General features: G+C 49.7%; 2 protein-coding genes across 6 annotated transcripts in view; both read right to left on the bottom strand.

Moving 5' to 3' along the window:
- Nucleotides 1-224: 224 nt before the first annotated feature.
- On the bottom strand, nt 225-5,977 carry TNFRSF6B (TNF receptor superfamily member 6b). Its single transcript, XM_071759421.1, has 4 exons — nt 5,583-5,977; nt 4,749-5,127; nt 2,690-2,887; nt 225-565 (listed from the first exon to the last, which is right to left on the bottom strand). The coding sequence occupies exons 1-4, from the start codon at nt 5,895-5,897 to the stop codon at nt 294-296; spliced, it is 1,164 nt and encodes a 387-aa protein (XP_071615522.1). The 5' UTR covers nt 5,898-5,977; the 3' UTR covers nt 225-293.
- A 4,202-nt stretch (nt 5,978-10,179) lies between these two features.
- Nucleotides 10,180-18,320, bottom strand: part of RTEL1 (regulator of telomere elongation helicase 1) — a 32,287-nt gene continuing 24,146 nt past the window's right edge. For 2 of the 5 annotated variants that reach the window (XM_071759420.1, XM_071759417.1), the window contains 4 exons: nt 16,601-16,843; nt 15,419-15,589; nt 14,715-14,897; nt 13,943-14,255 (listed from right to left, as the gene is read on the bottom strand). In XM_071759420.1, coding sequence (XP_071615521.1) covers nt 14,029-14,255; nt 14,715-14,897; nt 15,419-15,589; nt 16,601-16,843 — 824 coding nt within the window. In that variant the 3' untranslated portion in view covers nt 13,943-14,028. Of the gene's footprint in view, nt 11,095-13,942; nt 14,256-14,415; nt 14,559-14,714; nt 14,898-15,418; nt 15,590-16,600; nt 16,844-18,320 lie in introns of those variants that run through there. The other 3 variants (XM_071759416.1, XM_071759419.1, XM_071759418.1) reach the window with 3 other exon arrangements.

The raw sequence follows: 18,320 nt of genomic DNA, 5'->3' as shown, positions 1-18,320 counted from the left end.
AAAACACAAAAAAGCCACAAAACAACAAACCAAACAAAAACCAAACTAAACAAAAACCAAACTAAACAAAAACCAAGATAAACAAAAACCAAAATTAAAAAAAAACAAACAAAAAAAAGAAAATAAACATAAACCAAACCAAACCAAAAAACACAAAACCCCCACAAAAAACCCCCAAACCACACACACACTCAAAAATAAAAAAAACACCCAAGAAGTTCATGAATTCATCAGAGTGTTTGGGGTGTAGGGGCCCCTCCAGCCCCAGAGCCCCCCGGGTGCTTCCCCGATGCTCAGGGCAGGAGGAAGCGTTCCCGGACCTTCTCCTCGATGGAGTGGAGCTTTGCAGCTCGCAGGGCATCCAGCAGCTCCTTGGTGACCTCGTAGTGTCCCTCTCGGAGCTGGGTGAGGAAAGTTCTGAATTTTTCCTGGATTGCAGCCTTGGTCCCCGCCGCCTCTTTCCGCGGGGAGCGCTCCAGGATCTGCTGGAGCCTCCTCAGCTTCCGCAGGGGGATGTTCTGGTAGGAGACAAAGTCTATCAGGGCTTGTTCACAGTCATCAGCTCCTGCTGTAAAAAAAAAACAAACAAAAAAAGAGGTGTCCGTGGGTGTCCTGCTGTGGGCTAAAGGTAACTGGAATTTTCTGGCAGCCCCATCTCTCCGGGTGCTTCCCCAGCTGCTCCGTCAGGGGCTGCTCCTCCCGTCCCTGCTGCGGGATGTTCTGCAGATCCAAGGGCTCAGCTCAGCTCTGGGGAATCTTGTGCTCCAGAAAGAGAAAAGGAGTCAAGAGGCCACCCCTGCAGCCCTTTGGGAACAGAGGATAAATGGCCAAAACTGACCAAGCAGAGGATTCCACCCCATAAACCTCATCCTCAGTATAAATTTGAGGGATCACCAGGGTCAAACCCCTTCCCGCTTCCCCTTCTTCCCCTCTCCCAGTTTTGCTTCAGCATCCTGGCAGGATCCCATCCATTCCTCTGCCCGTGGTTCTGATCCATTCCACCCCCAGTCCCTCTGTTCCTGCCTCCAGCTCCTGATCCCAGGATTCCAGCCTGGACTTTCCCTGCAGCCTCGGTGCTGACATGAGAGTTATTGGGGGATGTGGTATATCCTGTATATTTGTATATATTTAGTGATTTGTCCTTTTTATCATCACTGCTTCGTTAGAGCTGTGTAGTTGGGTTTCCAACCAATGAGTCTCTCTCCTTTATTTTCCTTTCTTTATCAGGAAGGGGAAGGGGATAACCAGAGATTAATAGGGATTAATAACCTGGCACTGGGTTAATTGCTGGGCCAGTGCTAAACCCTGGCAATGGGTCAGAGGCCCCCTGCTCCTCGAGGGGATGGAGAGAAACCACGTGGAAAAGCTGCCGTGACTTTGAGGAAAGTAAACACAGCCCTGGCAGGGAGAGAGGGAAACTCCAGGGACCTGACCTCACAGCAGCAGCTGTTTACACACCAGCTTGTTCCTCAAAGTTTCTGTTTCCCCACGTGTTTGGGTTTTTTGTTTTTTTTTTTTTGTTTTTTTTTTTTTAAATCTGGGGGCAGGGCCGGCCCCAGGCACAGCCCAAATCGGGGCTTTTGGGCAGCCCCAGCTGGTGACAGCAGAGCTGGAGGGTGACCAAGGGGAGGGAAGAAACCAGAATGAATTTTGAAGAGCTTGGGGCCAAATGATTACTCAGGCAGGGAGAGGCTGGCCCGGTTTCATGCCCTTGGAAACTTGGGACAGGTTGAGTGGTTCTTGTGAAACCTTCGGGCTCAGGGCTGGGGCAGAGCAGGTGCCTGAAACCATCAGGAGCTCCCCAGGGAGGGGATGGAGGCTCCAAGCCTGGAGCATCACTGGACATGGCTGGACATGGAGCTGGATAAACCTCATCCCCCCGAAAGCTTGGACCAGGGAACTCCCAGCATCCCTTCCAGCCTGGGCTGGCTCTAGGGGTGATTATTGAGCAAGGTCAGGGGTGCAGTTTGGTGCCACCCAGATCAGCCACGTTGACCTCATCTCCCCTGTGCCTCGGCTGGACCCCAGGGCAGAGCACAGCTCCCTGTCCCCACCTCAAGTGACACCAGCCCCTTGGGAACCATCTCTGTCCCATTTCAGACCCTCAAAACCATTCCTGTCCCTTCCTCATCCCCTCACTTGCTGGGCCCCAAGTCCCAAAGCACCCTCAGAGCCAGCCCACCCCTTCTCCCTGCTTCTTTGCCAAGAAAGGTTGGACCAGAGGACCCTCGAGGTCCCTTCCCTGGTGCTCTGGGATTCTCTGATCTGTGCCACTCCTGCCCCAACCTTCAGCCTCTGCTGATGTTCAGCACAACACTGACACTGTCACAGTGACACAGCTGTCCCCACATCTCTACTTCTTCACATCCAAGGTCAAAAATCCACCCCATGCTCAGCTCCACCTGCACCCTGGGCTCTGCTCCACTCAACCTGCACACGACGAGGCTGTGCCCACCCTCAAAAAGAGGAGAAGAGAGCCCTGCATCCTGTCCCAGCCCCACAGGACCGACCCTGGGAGGGGGCAGGCAGGCTCTGTTTTACCCCCAATCTCTATTTTACCCCCCTCCCCTATTAATTACCCCCAGTCCCTCACCCTGCACTCTTATCACACGATTCCCCCTCATTCTGCATCTCCAGAGAAAGGAATCAGAGGACATTTCCCTCCCACCTGGGTGCCCCTAGGGCTCACCTGGTCCCTGGGTGTTGTCGCTCCTCCCCAGTTTGCAGGAGGTGCAGAGGGTGTCGTGGTACTGGTTTCCTGGGACATTGGTGACCTTTCCCTGCTGCTGGCAGTCCTGGTGGGGCTGGCAGGGCTTGGTGCTGGAGGTGGCAGAGGAGAAGAAGCCGTGGGGACAGGGGTAGCACTGGGTGTCCTCGAAGGGAGAACCTGCAGGCAGGGAGGGCAAGGGCAGGGTCAGAGCTGCTGTGGGGACAGAGCTTCTACTGGGGGGGCAAACAGCAAGGATTTGGCATTTCCCAAGCCAAAGCACTCAGCACCTGCTGAAAAAAAAAAAAAAAAAAATTGTCCCCAGCACTGCAGACAGAAGGGGAGATCTCAGCTGGTACTGACCAGGGCCAGCTCTGGGGTGATGGCTGAGCCCAGAGCCAAGCCAGCCCTTGGGTTTGATTCACAGCACTCAGGAGGCTCCTGGCCAAGTGAAAGTAAAAGTTGCTGAGAAGGTGAAAGCTCTGCAGGCTTCTGCCACCCAGGGCCAGGCACAGGGAGAGGGCCACAGGACTGGGACTGCACCAGCCCTATAGGCAGAAACCTCACAGCCCTCTGCACCTCCCCCTCAGCCATCTAATCATGAACGAGGTTCCCACTTTGCTGTTACCCACTTCAGGCCATTGTTCTGCCTTCACCAGCCCAGCAGCTGAGTCATTGCTTGTAAGAGGGAAACCCCAGGAGTGCCTGTCCTCAGAGGAACCACACAGAGATCCAAGTCCCTGCCCAACCTGAACACCAGACAGGGGCTGTCCCAGCCCCACTCCGTGGTCCCAGCACCCACATTGTCCCCATCAGGTCACCAGCACTCACCCCAGGGGGCTGCCTACCCACATCAGGTGCTCAGGACATGCTGGGGGTCCAGGGGTCTGGGCTGGGGTCCCCCCAGTCCCCACAGAAGAAGCAATTTGGAAAAAAATTATGATAATAATAAATAGTAAAAAAAAAAAACAAAAAAAACCCAGCGTCTCCTCAAATGCCCCAGCTTGCTCGTGTGGCTCCAGCCAGATGTTTAATGTCAAAGAGGTATTTTTTTCCCATGGTTGGTTGGAGAGCTGAGTGATGGTAACAGTCACATCCTACAGAAAAATGAACCCCCACACCTGGCCCAGCAGCAGACAGTGGGTATTTCCTGCACAGAAAGGCTTCAAAAGCTCCAGGCTGCAGGGTGTGAAGCGAGGCAGTGCTGGGTCTGCAGAGCCCTTGGTGAGCCAGGGGAGGGCGAGGGGAAAACCAGCTCGTAGGGAACATTGCTGTGTTTAAGTACGGACACAGAGGCACCCAAGGGACCGAGCAAATTTGTGTTGCACAAATCCCCTAAAAACTGGTGACTTAAATCTGAGCAGGGGACGCGGTCAGGGACTCGTGAGTGAACTGAAACTGAGCTGAGCTGCTGGGTTTGGCACCTGAGCGTCTGGTTCTTTTCATGTTTTAAATAAAGCCTCTCCAAATTGCTCAACAAAAGCTACAAAAGCTGGCCCCAGAGCTACAGGCATTCCCCAGCCCTGCCCTTGCATCCTGAGCAGCCCTTTTCACACAGATCCCCGGCATTCCCTGATGCAGGAGCAGGAACAGGAGCAGGAACCACTCAGCTCTTTCCTGCTGCCCTTACACCTCCTCCTGCTCTGGGGAATCCCAGCCCGGCTCTGCCTGCAGCTACAGGTGGAGCAGATACCCAGGGCTGCTACATCCTGTCCTAACGTGGTGCCAGGGGATTTCAAAAAGCTTCCAAAGGAAGAGCAGGGTGGGGAAAAAAAAAACAAAAACCAAAACAAATCTCGAAAAGCCCATCCCAAAACCCAAAACAAAACACAAGAAACCCAACCAAACAAAAACCAGCCAACCAAACCAAACCAAAAACCCCACCCCACTTAACTCCCTCCTGGGAAGAGCCCAGGATCGGTTCCATGCACCGGGAGCAGGAAGGGATGGGTCAGGCTGGGGGCAGCCATCACACACCTGGATTTTTAGCTCCAGCAGAGATCCTGGAGCCCCAGCAGCACCCACCCAGCTGGGTACTCACCCACTTTCTGTACCCCGAAGCCCGGGAGGCACTCGGAGTGCCTGACGCAGAATTCCATCTCGGAGTAGTATCCCTCCCGGCACTGACAGACGCGGTTGTGGGTGGAATTGCAGCGCTGCACCTCCACCTGCTGCTCCTCGCAGATGACATTGCAGTACCGACACTTCTCCAGGTAGTTCCAGTACTGCGTGTAGTGCAGGTCCGGGCAGGGCTGGCACAGCGTCTGCCTCTCCCTGCTGCAGTGCTGAGCCACGAAGGTCCCGGGTGGGCACTGCTGGCAGATCAGCTTCTCCTTTGTCACAGCATCCTGCCACTGGTAGGTGGGCCGGGTGCTGGAGCTGAGCTCCGCCAGGAAGAGGAGGAGGAGGACGAACATCCACTGCAGCAAAGAGAGTGTAGAGAACCCTGAGTTGGTCCCCTGGCAGCTGCTGCTGCCGCGTTAGGGGATTCCGAGAAATTATTCAACCCCCGAGCCCAAGGGCAGCCCTGCCCCCCATCTGCCTCCCCCCCGCCCTGCCCCGTGCCACCCCGGCTGACACAGCATCCTTGTCACCCCTGCTCTGTCACCCCTGCTCCCCTCTCACAGCACTAAAACAGCCCCAGCACCTTCTCCTCCTTCCACCCCACCGGTGTTCGGGATGAAACCCCTGAGGATGGAGAAGCAGAAGGGGAGTTTTCCCAAGCAGTAAATGCAAGGATGCTCCAGAGGAACTCTAAATTTTTATGCTTTTTTTTTTTTGGTTTTTTAAAACCGGATCCTCAGGATAGGAGCAGAGCATCCCAAACTCTCCTTTCCCCAGCTGGTCTGTGCCCAGCTTCAGGAGCAGACGGTACCTTGGATGGGTGCACGGGGCAGGGCAGCATCGCACCCAGAGCTTCCCAGCCGTGATCAGAAACCTGGGGAGACAGAGAGGGATCCTCAGGGGTTCGGAGCTTCTCTCTGCACCAGCAGAACCGGAGCCGGAGCCGATGCAGCCGCCCGGGGGTGAAGCAGAGAGAGGGAGGGAGGGAGGGTGCGGGGCGGTCTGGGGATGCTGAGTTTCTGCTCTGCTTTTCCTCCTCGGGAGATGCCGGCTCTCCCCAGCCCAGGGGGAGTCTTATAGCGGGCTGGAAGGGATGAAAGGCAGCCGCTGCCCCTGACGCAGGCATCCTCCCAACGTGCGTAAGTGCTCGGAAGAGGAAAAATCACCCCCAAGCCACGGAGCAGGCGGCACCCAGGGCTACGGGAGCAGAAGGGGACAAGGTGGGGGAGCAGAAGCCCAGACACTCCCATCCCATCCCATCCCATCCCGTCCCGTCCCGTCCCGTCCCGTCCCATCCCATCCCCCCCAGCCCTGGGAGCGCTGTCATCCCGCACCCTCGGGTCCTCACCGCACCCACCGCGCTGCTCCTCTCGCATGGCAGCATCTTTATAGCCCGAAGCCTGCGGGAAAGACCCCTCTTGCGTAAGCATTCCTGCCCCGCTTCACTCCCGCTCCCTCCCGAGCTCCCGGCACCGGCTGAGCTGCCCCGAGCATCCTCGGAGCCGGCAGTGGCCGCTGCCCCGGCTCCTGCTTCTGCTTTGGCAGAGAAGAAACGGAGCTGCTGAGGGTGAAAGAGTCCGGAGTTACCTGCGAGGAGTCGGGTGGGATTCGCACAGCCACGAGTCAGGCAGCGGGACAGAGAGGATTTTTATTTGGCTGGGGAAAAGGCAGGGAAATTCCCTCCCACCGGTGCTGTGTTCCCTTGGCCGTAAACATTAAATAACTTCCCAGTAACAGCATTTATCTGGTGGCACAGCTTGTCCCAAACACAGCCCCAACCTGCCACTTCTGGCACCAGCAACCCCCCAGCTCTGCCCGGGGCTGAGCCCCCATCCTGCCCCCCGCAGGGGGGAGGGCACAAACCCACCTGAACCATCCCCGGTTTCAGAGGTTAACCAGCATACCCTTAAACCTGGCTCCCAGGTTAACTTTCTCCTTTCCGGAGGATGACTTGAACTCCAACCACAGCACTAAAGCCCTCGGTGTCACCTCTGGGGGGACAGCAGCTGAGCAGCACTGAAGTCTCCCACTGGTGACACTTTGCTGGGATTCCAGGAACCCAAAGGATTTCAGGAGGACCCGGGCTGAGCCACAGCTCAGCTGAGCTTTAGGGACTGCATTTACTGCTCCCTCTGCTTACACAGAGCAGACTCCTGCACTTTGAACCCCTGTCCTGTCTCACCAGGTCCTGCTGCAGGAGGCTGACAAGCTGAACACCTCATTGTCCCTCTGCTCCACCTGCACCCCATCCCCCCAGGCACAGGGGGAAGGAGAAAATGCAGAAAATTTGCCCACTTTTTGGTGTGACAGCAGAGGAGCTCCTTGCTGAGCTCAGTGCCCTCTGTGCCTGCCTTTCAGTTTTGCTTCTCTCCTATCAGGAATGGTGCCACATGGCAGGAGGGAAGGGGAAAGCTGCAACCCCCCCCAAACAGCTGGCTGAGGGGAAAAAAAAAAATATTTTCCCTTGTTTTTAAGTCCGTGGGGCTCGGACTCTAAAACCCTGGAGAGGATTAATCCTTCTCCTTTGGGAGGTCTGGGCTCTCTCCATCCTCATCTCCCACCCTCAATGGTCCCAGATATTTCTTCACATCTGTTTCCCCCCTGTCACATCTGTATTAATATTACCCCCTGTACACACCCCAGCCACAAACACCCTCTGCGTCCCCAGCCACCACCTGGGAGGTGCCCTGAGGAGGAGCAGGGAGCTGGAGCAGGCACAGGGCTGCTTGTGCTTGGCACAGGGGAAGGGAGAGCTTGGCCAGAAGCCCCAGGGAGGAGGCATCACCTCGATGCTCAGCAGGTGTTTGTGGTGTTTGTGACAACTCCAACCCAGATCACCCATTCAGACACCAACCTGCCCTCCATACCCAGCACCTGCTGGGCTGAGCTCCCCAGGACACTCTCAACCAGATCTGAATTCTGCTGCTGGGTTCTCTTGGTCACTCCCCAGAGCAATCCTGGTGATGATCGGGGCTCTGGCACAGCCTCCCTGCTGACACATCTCCACTTCTTCAAGAAGCTGCAACAGGAAAGGGCTCATCCAACCTTTTGCAAACATGTGAGTGGGATGGGGGGGTGAAGAGTCATCCTGCAGCATTTGCAGAAGGGTTATTCAAGTGGGATCTGAAATATTTCATTTCTTCCCTGATTCTTCAATTGAAAGAATCCCTCCAGGCCACATTCCCAGCCCTGCCCGTGCTGCCAGGGGATGGAGGAACCCAGGAGATGTGTGAAGCCACCATCCTGGAGGGGACCTCCTGGCAGTCCCCTATCCCAGCCCCAGTGACAGATGCAGCAGATGCAACCCCCCAAAAACCTCTGCATACACCCCTTACCACCAGGGAGCATCAGCACTTAACTTGGCTCTGAATTTAACAATGACAAAAATTTATCAGCTCAACATTCCAAGAGGGAAGCACCACATCCCTGGACAGAAAGGGCTTCCCTAGGACCTCTTCTAATGAAATAAGTGTCTGGTGGAACCAAGACCTTCAATCAACCTTTAACCCCTCTGTTATTTCATTCAGCCAAACCCCCCTGGATGGGTCTGGGGGTCACTGCTGGACAGCAACTACTCAGCCACCTCTGGGGATCAGAAAGTAGTCACAGAAAAAGGAATTCAGCATCATATCCTCCTGGCTCTGAGTTCACATCACAGGGCATCATCTCATGCTTCAGGGTGTCCAGAAGGTTCTTGAAATTCCTCTTGCAAAACCAGGTTTGTCACCAATCTTCAAATCTGAAAGCAGAGAAATTCCTCTCAAGAAAAGAAACCATTCACTAATCTCTTTCCGGATATACAGTTGTTCTGTTATTTTTTTGGTTTTCTTCCCACATCCTTACAGCTTTATCAGGGGAAGATAAATGACACATCACTAAAACTGGAGACAACATTCCAGGTATAGTCATAGCATTGCAAGGCAGGGGCAATAAAGGGAGGTTGATAGAACTCATGTGTCATTTGCTTCCCCAACCCAGCAAGGAATGCTCATGATAAATCTTCCTCTCTGAGCACTCAGTTTGAACATTTCCTCAAAACACTTATGACTGTGAAGATTTTTTTTTCCCCGAAACAATTCTTGTTTTCACTTTCTGGTCTTGACAACTAACATGCTGTCTCCCCTTCTTGTAAACCCAGCTCACCCACAGCATGTTCTGATGCCTGACTCCTGCAGAACCTCTTCAAGGTTTCATCAGAAGCAGCTTCACTGGGGCAGGGTGGGAGGAAGAAGGATTCCCAATCCATTTTGGAGGCTCACATCAGGGATGGGAAAGGTCCAGGGACACAGAGGCCCTCTGAACTGTTCCTTGGAAAGTGGGGAGTGGAACTGAGTGCTCAGTCCCTTGTGGGGAGTGATTGGAAGCTGCCCCAGGGACGTGTGGTCAGCTCTGGGCAGAGCTCTGAGCACAGGGAGGGTGCCCTGGAAGCCCCAGAAAAAACTCTCCCTGAGGTTGCAGAGAGTTTTTCTCATTGCTCCACTGCCCTGTCTCAGTAACACTGGGGGAGTCCCAGGCTCCAGAGCAGGAACAACTCCAGAAAAAGCAGAAAAGCACAACTAGAAAACTGTGCCAGTAGAAGGGATGAAAAAAAAAAAAGGGTAATAATGTTTACCCAGCAAATCACACTTACCTGCTGAACCACCTCCTTTAGCCTTGCTGATCTGACAGCATTTTTGCAGTCCCTAGGAGGTAATTTCCACCTTCCCAAAGCCCTCCAGCTCCCTTCCTGCTGGGGATGCTCGGTGCTCAGAGCCTGTGCTGTGGTTTCCCTCCAGTGGCACAAGCAGAAAGCTGCAGATCCCCAGGAGAGGCTCCCCCAGAGCTCCCACTTCAGCTGCTTCAGCACCTGAGTGCCACACACACCACCAGGTTGTTGCTATGGAAAGTGGATTCCCACCTGAAAAAAAGGAATTTCTCAGTAAGGACCAACACCCCAGCATCAAAGAGACTCGAAGTGACCAGTTCTGAATTGTGAGGAAGGAAGGAATAAAAACCTTTGACATTTTCATTAAAATGCAGCTCAATTTTCAATTTTAGTTAGCAATTATTAACATAGCATTTTCAAAAAGTCCATTGGTTTGAAATCCACCTGTGGACTAAAGAAAAAAACCCCTAAAATTATTAAATAACACATTCTTCCAGAAAATTCTAAACCCATATGTTATATATGAAGCCTTTTTCATCACAGGAATCTCATAACTAATTAGCAAGTGAGTGCAACCCTTTGCTCATTTTTGTCAAATAAAAAATCTTCAAAGTGTCAAAAACCACCACAGTATAAACCTCTGCATCTGCTCCTACCAGGGCCACTGGCACTCAGTACCCAATCATTTTATATCTGGTGAAAAAATAATTAAAAAAAAACCCCAACAACACAAACAAACAAGCAAAAAACAACCACAACTTAATTAAGTAAATAAATGGGTTTATTTACAGTTTAATTTTTACAGCAGCTACTGATTTAAACTTGATGAAGTTTTCCAAGTTAACCACTCACACCCACTACTCACAGAGAGTGGAGGTACTAAGGGATTACTTTTTTAAGCCATCTAACCTGATTTATTTTTAAGTTTTAAATCCATCAGTTCCTTCTTCTTGCAAAGTCCACACCAGGTAACACAGGTGGCAATATCAGTCCTGAGGGGAAAACAAAACCTCCTGAGCAGCACCCAAAAGATCCCAGCAGGAGGGAAGGAATCTGTGGGCTGCAGGAGGGGCAAAGGGAAGAATTCCTGCTCATCCCAGGCAACATTCCTGCTCACTGGAACTTGCTTTCCTCAGGTCATCCCTTCTGAATCTTCTGCTGCTGCAGACAGCACTGCTGCCAAACACTGAAGAGTGAAAATCAGTTTTTCCAGGAGCAGCAGTGTGGTTGGGATGGGTGCTCTGGCTTCCTGATCTCACCAGCTCAGCTCCCGTGCAGTCCTGTCCCAGGGGTTTTTCCAGGATCCCACAGGACCTGAAGGACCCACAGATCCACGCAGACTCCAGGATGTAAAATTTCAGCCTAAGAGTGGCCACAGCAGAATTTAAAGGCTGATATCAAGGAGGAATTAACTTTCAACAGAGAACAACATTTTGCTTTGTCTCCTGCAAGAGGGACCAGACTTATCAGGAGGAAAAAGTGACACGAGTCAGTGCACAGTGCCAAGGATCAAATCTATTTAAATGAACCTTCATCCTGCTTCCACTCCACCTGGCAGCCAGAGCTCAGCAGTACAAAGCATTTGCCCTTTCAGTCAGTGCCATTAGGACCAGAAGAAAACTTGGATTAATCTCTGCTTCTTCACCTCACTGTGGCACCCCGGGCACTTTTTCTCCATCTATAGAAACAAATGAACAAAACAGATATTAGAGAAGTGTCATCTATCAGGTTTGGGTCTGTCCAATATCAGCTGAAAGCCCCAAGAGGCACTGGACAGACCCCAGAAGGGCAAATCTGCTGTTTTTAAACCCAGCCTTGTTGTGCAGGCAGTTATTTAACTGCTGGTAGTAAAAGGAGGAAAAAGGAAACCTCCCAGTGCTGTAGCAACAACATTTTTACGGCCACAAAATTTTTACAGCAGTTGTCTGGGATGAATTACAGCTGTGACATATCTGGGAGCCTAAAATGAAGGAACAAGGAAACACAGAGGCTGCACCAGGTGCTGTAAGGTACAGAGAGAACGGGAATCAGAACCATCCCGTGGGATGGCTGAGAAGTTCCCTGAACTCCTGCTTCCTCCTGCACAGATGAGAAGGAAGTGACCCCAGGTGTGATACACGTGGTCATGACAAAGAGATTTGTAGGGGAAACACATCCCTTTGTTCCTTCCCACCACCCCACACGTTCCTGGGATGCCAGCAGAAGGCTGGGCACGTGGGGCAGTTATTTCTCCACCCGTGGCTCACTTGACTTTTCCACTAATCTTAAATTTTCATGTCTGGCTTGGGGCCATTTGGCCTGCAGATAAATTCAAATCCTGCAGATTCCCAGTGCAATTCAAATGCTCTGCTTGTTTCAAAAGTGAGTCAGCAATTCCTTTTTTTTTTTTTTAATATTAATCACTGTGAGCAGATTGCCAGCTCAGTTGGACACCCACCCCAGCAGTGCTTCCCTACAGCACCCAACTCAATCACTGTAACTAAACACAGGCTGCAAAGTAGGCTCAGGCACCAGCATTTTGATTCCAGACACATGAACTGAAATCCATAAATAAAGGGAGGGGGAGAGGAAAGCTCCACTCCCAGGAGGCAGCGATTTCTCCAAGAGCTCTGAAAACTTTCAGTGTGATCCAGAACTGAGAAATTTTGTGTCATTTGTCCAAGTTACAGGGAGCTCAAACAAGAACTTGGTCTCTCTGGAGTATCTGCAAGAAGAACTTGAGGAAATGCTGCATTTCAGCAATCAGCTGAGGGAGAAGTGCCAGGACACCCCAGAGCTGATCCCCCAGCATCCCTCCAGCTCCAGGGAATCCTCTCTGCTCCTCCAGCTTTCCAGAACTATTCCCTGCCTCTCTCTGGCACCGAGAGGTTCCAGGGAAACAGAAAATTGGAGGAGACATTTGCAAAACCCAAGTCACTGCCTTTTGAATGACAGGCTGTTAGTCACTTCCTTGGAGGACAGCAACACCAAAGTGCTCCAGGGAGGAAAACCACAGTGAGTAAGTTGTTATTAAAAGAAAAAGGTGAGTTTAGAAACCCAGCCAGTGGTGAGAAAGCCCAGTGCCCCAGGAGGAGAGGTCAGAGCTTGGCCACAAAGCCCATGGTTGCTCATTTCCTGCTGGTTCCTCTGCCAGCAAGGATGGAGCTGACCACGTTTAACACCAGGAGGGCAGGAATGCAGATGGAAGGGATGAGTTTCAGTGATCCATGGAATAAGCTTCCTGTTTGCAATCCTCTGCCCTTAGCCAAGCTCTTCTTCCTTCTCTGCATGCTCAGCAGGGAATGGTTTGGCCTCACTACTACTTGGGAGAAGTTTCTCTCCATCAAACCTCAAGTAAATCCCAACCTAGAGGATATTTGTCTCTTCATTAACCACCTGAGCCCTGTGGTCAGCCAGCCAGCAGCACTGCACACACAGAGCCCTAAAAGGTCACAGAAAGGTAAGAAAAGGTGACCAGACCATAGTTTCATCTTCTCCATAACGAGGGCTACAGAATGCCAGTCATGCTGAGCCTTGAGAGGTGCTGGAACAGCAGAGCAAAAGATCTCATCTGATAAAAGCTCCTTCTTACAATCCCCACACCCACACAGAGCAAGAAAAGACAAAACATTCTTAGAATCACACTGCTGGTGTACACAGAAAGACTCCAAAGGTCTTCTGGAGGACAGGGCATTATCCATGATGCATTTTCTTGAGAACTGGAAGAATATTCTGTCCTTTTTCAGACAAGCAGGGCTTGAAACCAAACTAGCAAAAAGCAGGTTCAAAATAACAACAAAACAACGAGATGGTTCTGCACATCATTCTTGGCTGAGCTCTGGAATGCTTGCTTGAGGACATGGGTGAGAAGTGTCCAAGGGAATTGGCCAATGTGTTGGAAATGCATCAAGAGTTTCTTAAACCTCTGGGTCAGAGAGTTCCTGTGCTGCAGACAGCTGAGACAGGGCTGAAAGATTACCTGCAAGAACCATCCCTTGTGCTTGCCATGTTCTTTTGTTTCCTGGTCATCCTCAGAGACAGAATGCTGGGTGGGACAAACCTTTCCTCTGACTCAGGATGTCTATTATGCCCTGGTTCTTTGCCTCAAACTACATCTCTGCCTTTCCTGATGAGACTGCATTCACAGGGCTGTGCTACCCAGGCACAAAGCAAAGCTCTGATTCACCTGGCTGAAAAAAAAACACAGAGATTTTCCTAGCCCTGCCACCACCTGGTACAATGTGGGATGAAGTTTCTCTGTAACTGGCAAGATTATTCAGGTAGTGGCAAATACAGAAGTCATTAATGCCAAATGACCCATGGAGGATGATTCACTTCCCCACACGTGGCTTTGTAATGGATACATGAAGTAAGAACACTTCCAGTTGGAAGGGACCTCCAATGGTCCAATTTCCTGACCACTTCAGGGCTGTTCAAGAAGTTAAAGAATGTTATTAAGGGCACTGGGGCACCTATCAGCTCTCCAGGAAGCCTGCTCCAGGGTTTGGCCACCACCTCAGTAAAGAAATGTTTCCTAATATCCAGCCTAAACCTCCCCTTGGAACTGCTCCCACACATCCTGCCACTGGATCCCAGGAAGAAGAGAGCTCAGCACCTCCCTCTCCATCAGGATTTAGGTGTCCTCTCTGTAAACAGAGAGAATTCTGCTGCCAGGGCTGTCCACGTGAGCCTCCTGAAAAGCATAACATTCACCAGCAGTTTCAGGAAAAAACAAACAAAAAAAAACCAAGATAACCTTGAAGAACTCCTCCCAGCAGGTTTTGCAGCAAGTGAAGTCACATAATGGACACTTAAAAGGCACATCACCCTCTGACTGGCAGTTAGAGCAGTGGAATCTTCCTAAAACAGAGAGAGAGGGGTGCAGAGAGAAGGAGAAGTGACAAAATTCCAGTAATCACCTGTGAAATCTTCATGCACACAGTCCAGAAAACAGTGACTTCAAGCTTTAGGAATTGCCTCACCAGTACAATCCCTACATGAGTTTTTTCACATGACCTCAGCCTCTTGGTACTTCAGAGGCCCTTTTTAGGAACTGAGGCTACAGCCCCACTTTACAAGGAAGTTTTTGAGAAAAATCCTTAAGTTCTCAGGAAACTATTACATCATTGAGATAAAGACAACTAAACACAATCAGTGCTGCACCTAAGCAAATACAGACATGAAGCAGTCATTTATTAGATCAGCAGCATAATTCTCATTTCTGTAATTTTCCTTTATTCCTGAGGAATAAAGATGAGAGAGATGCAGAAGATGAGAAGAAGGTGAGAGAGCTGCACCCAAACTCTCACCTATACCTACCACACTCTGGCTCCATCTCCAGAGGAAAGACAGGAACAGTTTCAGAGCTTGTGGGTGCTCTCACATTCCTGGTTTCTTTTGATACTTCAGCTTTTGGCTCTTTGAGTTTGCTTTTCTGGTTAAAGAAGGAGGAAATCTTTCTCTGGATTTGCTCTGGTGCCTCATCTTTAGAAGTGGCTGCACCTGAAAAACACCAAAACCCAGCAGAAAAGCCACAATTAGTCCCAAGGTCAGTAAATTCTCATGATAAAAATAAAACCAGAATTTGCATAACTTTTTTTTTTTTTTTTGTGCCAAATCACTTGGTAATAGAAGTTTCTGACATTAACACATGCATTACTACTGAAAGGGACCCCTTATATTGCAATAGTTCTGTGGAAAATCTTCCTAGACTGAGGATCTCTGTCTGCTCCTGCTCCCACCCTACTGAGATGCAAAAATTCTGCCTTCACCCATCATGAACTTCTCAGTGTAAAGGAGATGGCACTATATATAATTATTTTCTTGCTTCCTTGCACTTCCCCAGCTCTTATTGCCTTCTACCTTACAACAGCTTTGGGGTTTTTTTGGTGTAACACAACTTCTTTGATCTTCCTTTAACACACCTGGTGTGGGGAAGCCCACAGCTAAGGCTGCTGGACTCGACCCATCATAATAATAAAGCTTATAAAGTTCTAAACTTCAGACAAACATTTATTCCCAACCTTGTATGTGGCTGTTTTCTTCTTCAGTGCAGCAGCTCTGCAAGGGGCCCCTTTCACCTTGGCCCTGCTGCTGGGATTGCTTCTCTCCCTCACCACAGACCAGCCCAGTCAAACCTCTGCACATCTCTCTGAACTGCTCTTTGTGATGAGGACGCACAAACATGTAAAACCCTGCAAAAAAAAAAAAAAAAGATAAAAACCACAGTCAAATGCACAGGAAAATAAACCATGGAGGGCTCCTTGGTTTGGAGGGGAGAAACTATTTGGAAGCTGAGCCATATCTGCACTTTTCAGGGTACCTTTAGGGTGGTGAAACACTTGATGCTTTTGTTGATTTTATAATTATTGGGTTTTCCTTGCCAGAAGACAAACGAGCACGCAGTATAGAAAATAATCTCAATTTACCTCAAAATTCTTCCCTTCTCTACAGCTGAGTTTAAACACCTGATCCAGACCTTCACCTGACAACTGCTCTAGCTCAGCCAGGTACAGACAACATCTGTATCCATTCTTAAGAAGGAAATTTCTTGTTACTGTTTGGTTGACAAGGATTCACAACACACATCCAAAAATCCTAAAGCAACCCAATTATGACCTACTGCCAAGCACAGACAACTCTACCACAAAGTCCTCTCAGGTCAAATCAAAGATCCTGACTCTGTTGAATGCTCAGGGGCAGATCTATGAGATCTATGACTCAGTGCCACACAGCTCATTTCCCTCCCATCCTTCACTGTGTAGAGCCTGATCTGACTGGTTAATGCAGCAGGAAAAAGGTATATTCTAAAAATCTGGAGACCATGACATCTATCCAAGGTCACTGGATTAAAGTCCACCAGCATTTCCCAGCATCACTGGATGCTCCACTTCCTGCAGAAGAATTTACCCCAGGAGAAGGTGGAACTGAGGTGTTACACAGCAAGAGATGTTTCCATCAAAGCCAGCAGAAAATCCCTCTTCTTCTTGTTTTTTTTTTTAACAGTAAGTCCTGATTTCAAACCTTGAAAAGGTGCAGCTTCCAAAATCCTTTCATCACTAAACAAAGAGGTAAAGTTTACCAACACTCAAAGTTTTTCCTAAAAGTGGAGAATTTGCAAACCAATGACCAGCGCCCAGGTTATTGCTCACAGCACCTACACCTCTCCAGCTCAATAAAAATAAAGAAATTAAAAAATCCCTTACTCTGTAGAAGCTGGAAGTCTTCTGGCCTCTCAGTGGTGAGTGCTGCTATCACAGGTATCATTGCACCATAGTCATCTGTCCTCTTGTAGGCCAGCAAGGCTTTGTGGAAACGCTCGTAGGAGCTGCTGTCCAGAGCCCGTTTGACATCCTGGAGATAAGAAGTGCTGAGCCCCTGGTGCTGAGCTCTCCTACTCCTGGAGGCTTGGCCAGGATCTTCCCTTGGAGCTCGACTGCCATGCTGTCCTGAGAGACAAAACTGGGTGTGAGCAGGACCAAGAAATCCCTCCCTGCTACCCATGTGTTTCCTTCCCCAAGGAGGGAGCAGTAAAGCCAAGATGGGCAGCACAGTCCCCTCTGGCGTGGCCTGGGGGACAGGGGAGGGCAGAAACCCAGCAAAGTTACTCTGGGGAGCACTTAGGGTCTTCTGAAGTTTTATTTTTTATCTTTCAAACGAGTCAGAAGGTCATCAGGGAATGACAGAAAGGTGACACAGGAGGAGCAGAAGCATTCTGCACAGGTGGCTGAACCAACTCTGCTGACTTAAGCCATGGGCTGAGAGCAACTGTGAAGGGCAGATTTCTCACCCCTTAGTAATAAAAGGAGAAAAAAAAAGTATCTCTGTGTGTTTCCCAACAGGAAAACGTGTCCAAAAGAATGACTAACCCAGAATAACACACAAGATAGCACAAGAGCAGTGCAGGAGAACAGGAGGAGGTTGGAGCAGCTCTGAACATCCTCCTCACCTCCCAGATTTGCTTCTGCTCAAGATGTTCAGTCTCTGATTTCTGATGCCTCAGAGGAAAACTGGTTTGCATGACATGCAAATAGGGAGGAAGTATATGATAAGACACAGACTTAAATAAGCCACCCACATCTTTTGATACTTAGATCTTACAAGTTTTTAGGAAGTTAAAGAAGATAACGAATTTCTAAAACTTGGGTTTAGTTCAATTTCCTGAAAGGGGGAAAACCGTGGGTGTGAATTTTGTAATCAGTGCCTTTTATTGCATGTCCTACAGATTTCTGACACTTGCACAGGAGCTCTTCTCCTCATGGAGTTCTGCTTAGGAATAATACACACATTTATTGCCATAATTTTTCTGAATTACTTTCAGTGGAAAAAAACTGCTGTGAAAATCAACCTCACAGACCTCAGGACAACATCATTACCCCAGATTACATTTTGTTCAAATATTTCTAAAGCACAAAACAGGAAAACAACTCAAAACAAAATAAAAAATCAAAAGAAACAACATGGCTGAATACACAAAAAGCTTTTAGAGCCTTCCAGGAAACATCAGGGGTTTTAAATTTATTTTTTCCCTTTTTCAAAGAAAGGATTAGCCACTGACTATTTTAAAGAAAGACTCCTAAGCTCTCCAGCTATCCTTCTCATTTCCTTGTGAGATACACAGAAAATTCCCAGCTATTCTCAGGAAGATCTGTAATGAAATCATAACTGAGCCTTTGAGTTTAAAAATAAATCCTGGCCAGGATGAGATGAGAGGGGTGCACACAGAGCACATGCAAGTGCAGAATACATTTGTTTGTTGCTGTTTCTGCAGCAGGACAGGCTGTGCACATGAGGAATGCACACAGGACTGATAAGATAGGAACTGCTTTTTTTCTGGATTCATATGGACCTAATCTAAAATGACATTCCTGCAATAGCTCACTCACAGGAGGCCCAGCTGCTGTCTCAGCCTCAGCTCACCCTTTC

Source organism: Heliangelus exortis, chromosome 16 (genome assembly GCF_036169615.1).
Source record: "Heliangelus exortis chromosome 16, bHelExo1.hap1, whole genome shotgun sequence".
NCBI classification, from domain to species: domain Eukaryota; kingdom Metazoa; phylum Chordata; class Aves; order Apodiformes; family Trochilidae; genus Heliangelus; species Heliangelus exortis.
Note: the sequence above shows the minus strand (reverse complement) of the source record. Positions and strands in the feature narration are given on the sequence as shown.

Excerpts from the sequence above, each read along its gene's own strand:
- TNFRSF6B (XM_071759421.1), bottom strand. The coding sequence starts at position 5,897 with ATGCCTGCGTCAGGGGCAGCGGCTGCCTTTCATCCCTTCCAGCCCGCT. Across the intron at positions 2,888-4,748 it reads CTTCGGGGTACAGAAAGTGG|GTTCTCCCTTCGAGGACACC; the intron begins GTGAGTACCCAG and ends CCCTGCCTGCAG. Across the intron at positions 566-2,689 it reads CGACAACACCCAGGGACCAG|GAGCTGATGACTGTGAACAA; the intron begins GTGAGCCCTAGG and ends TTTTTACAGCAG.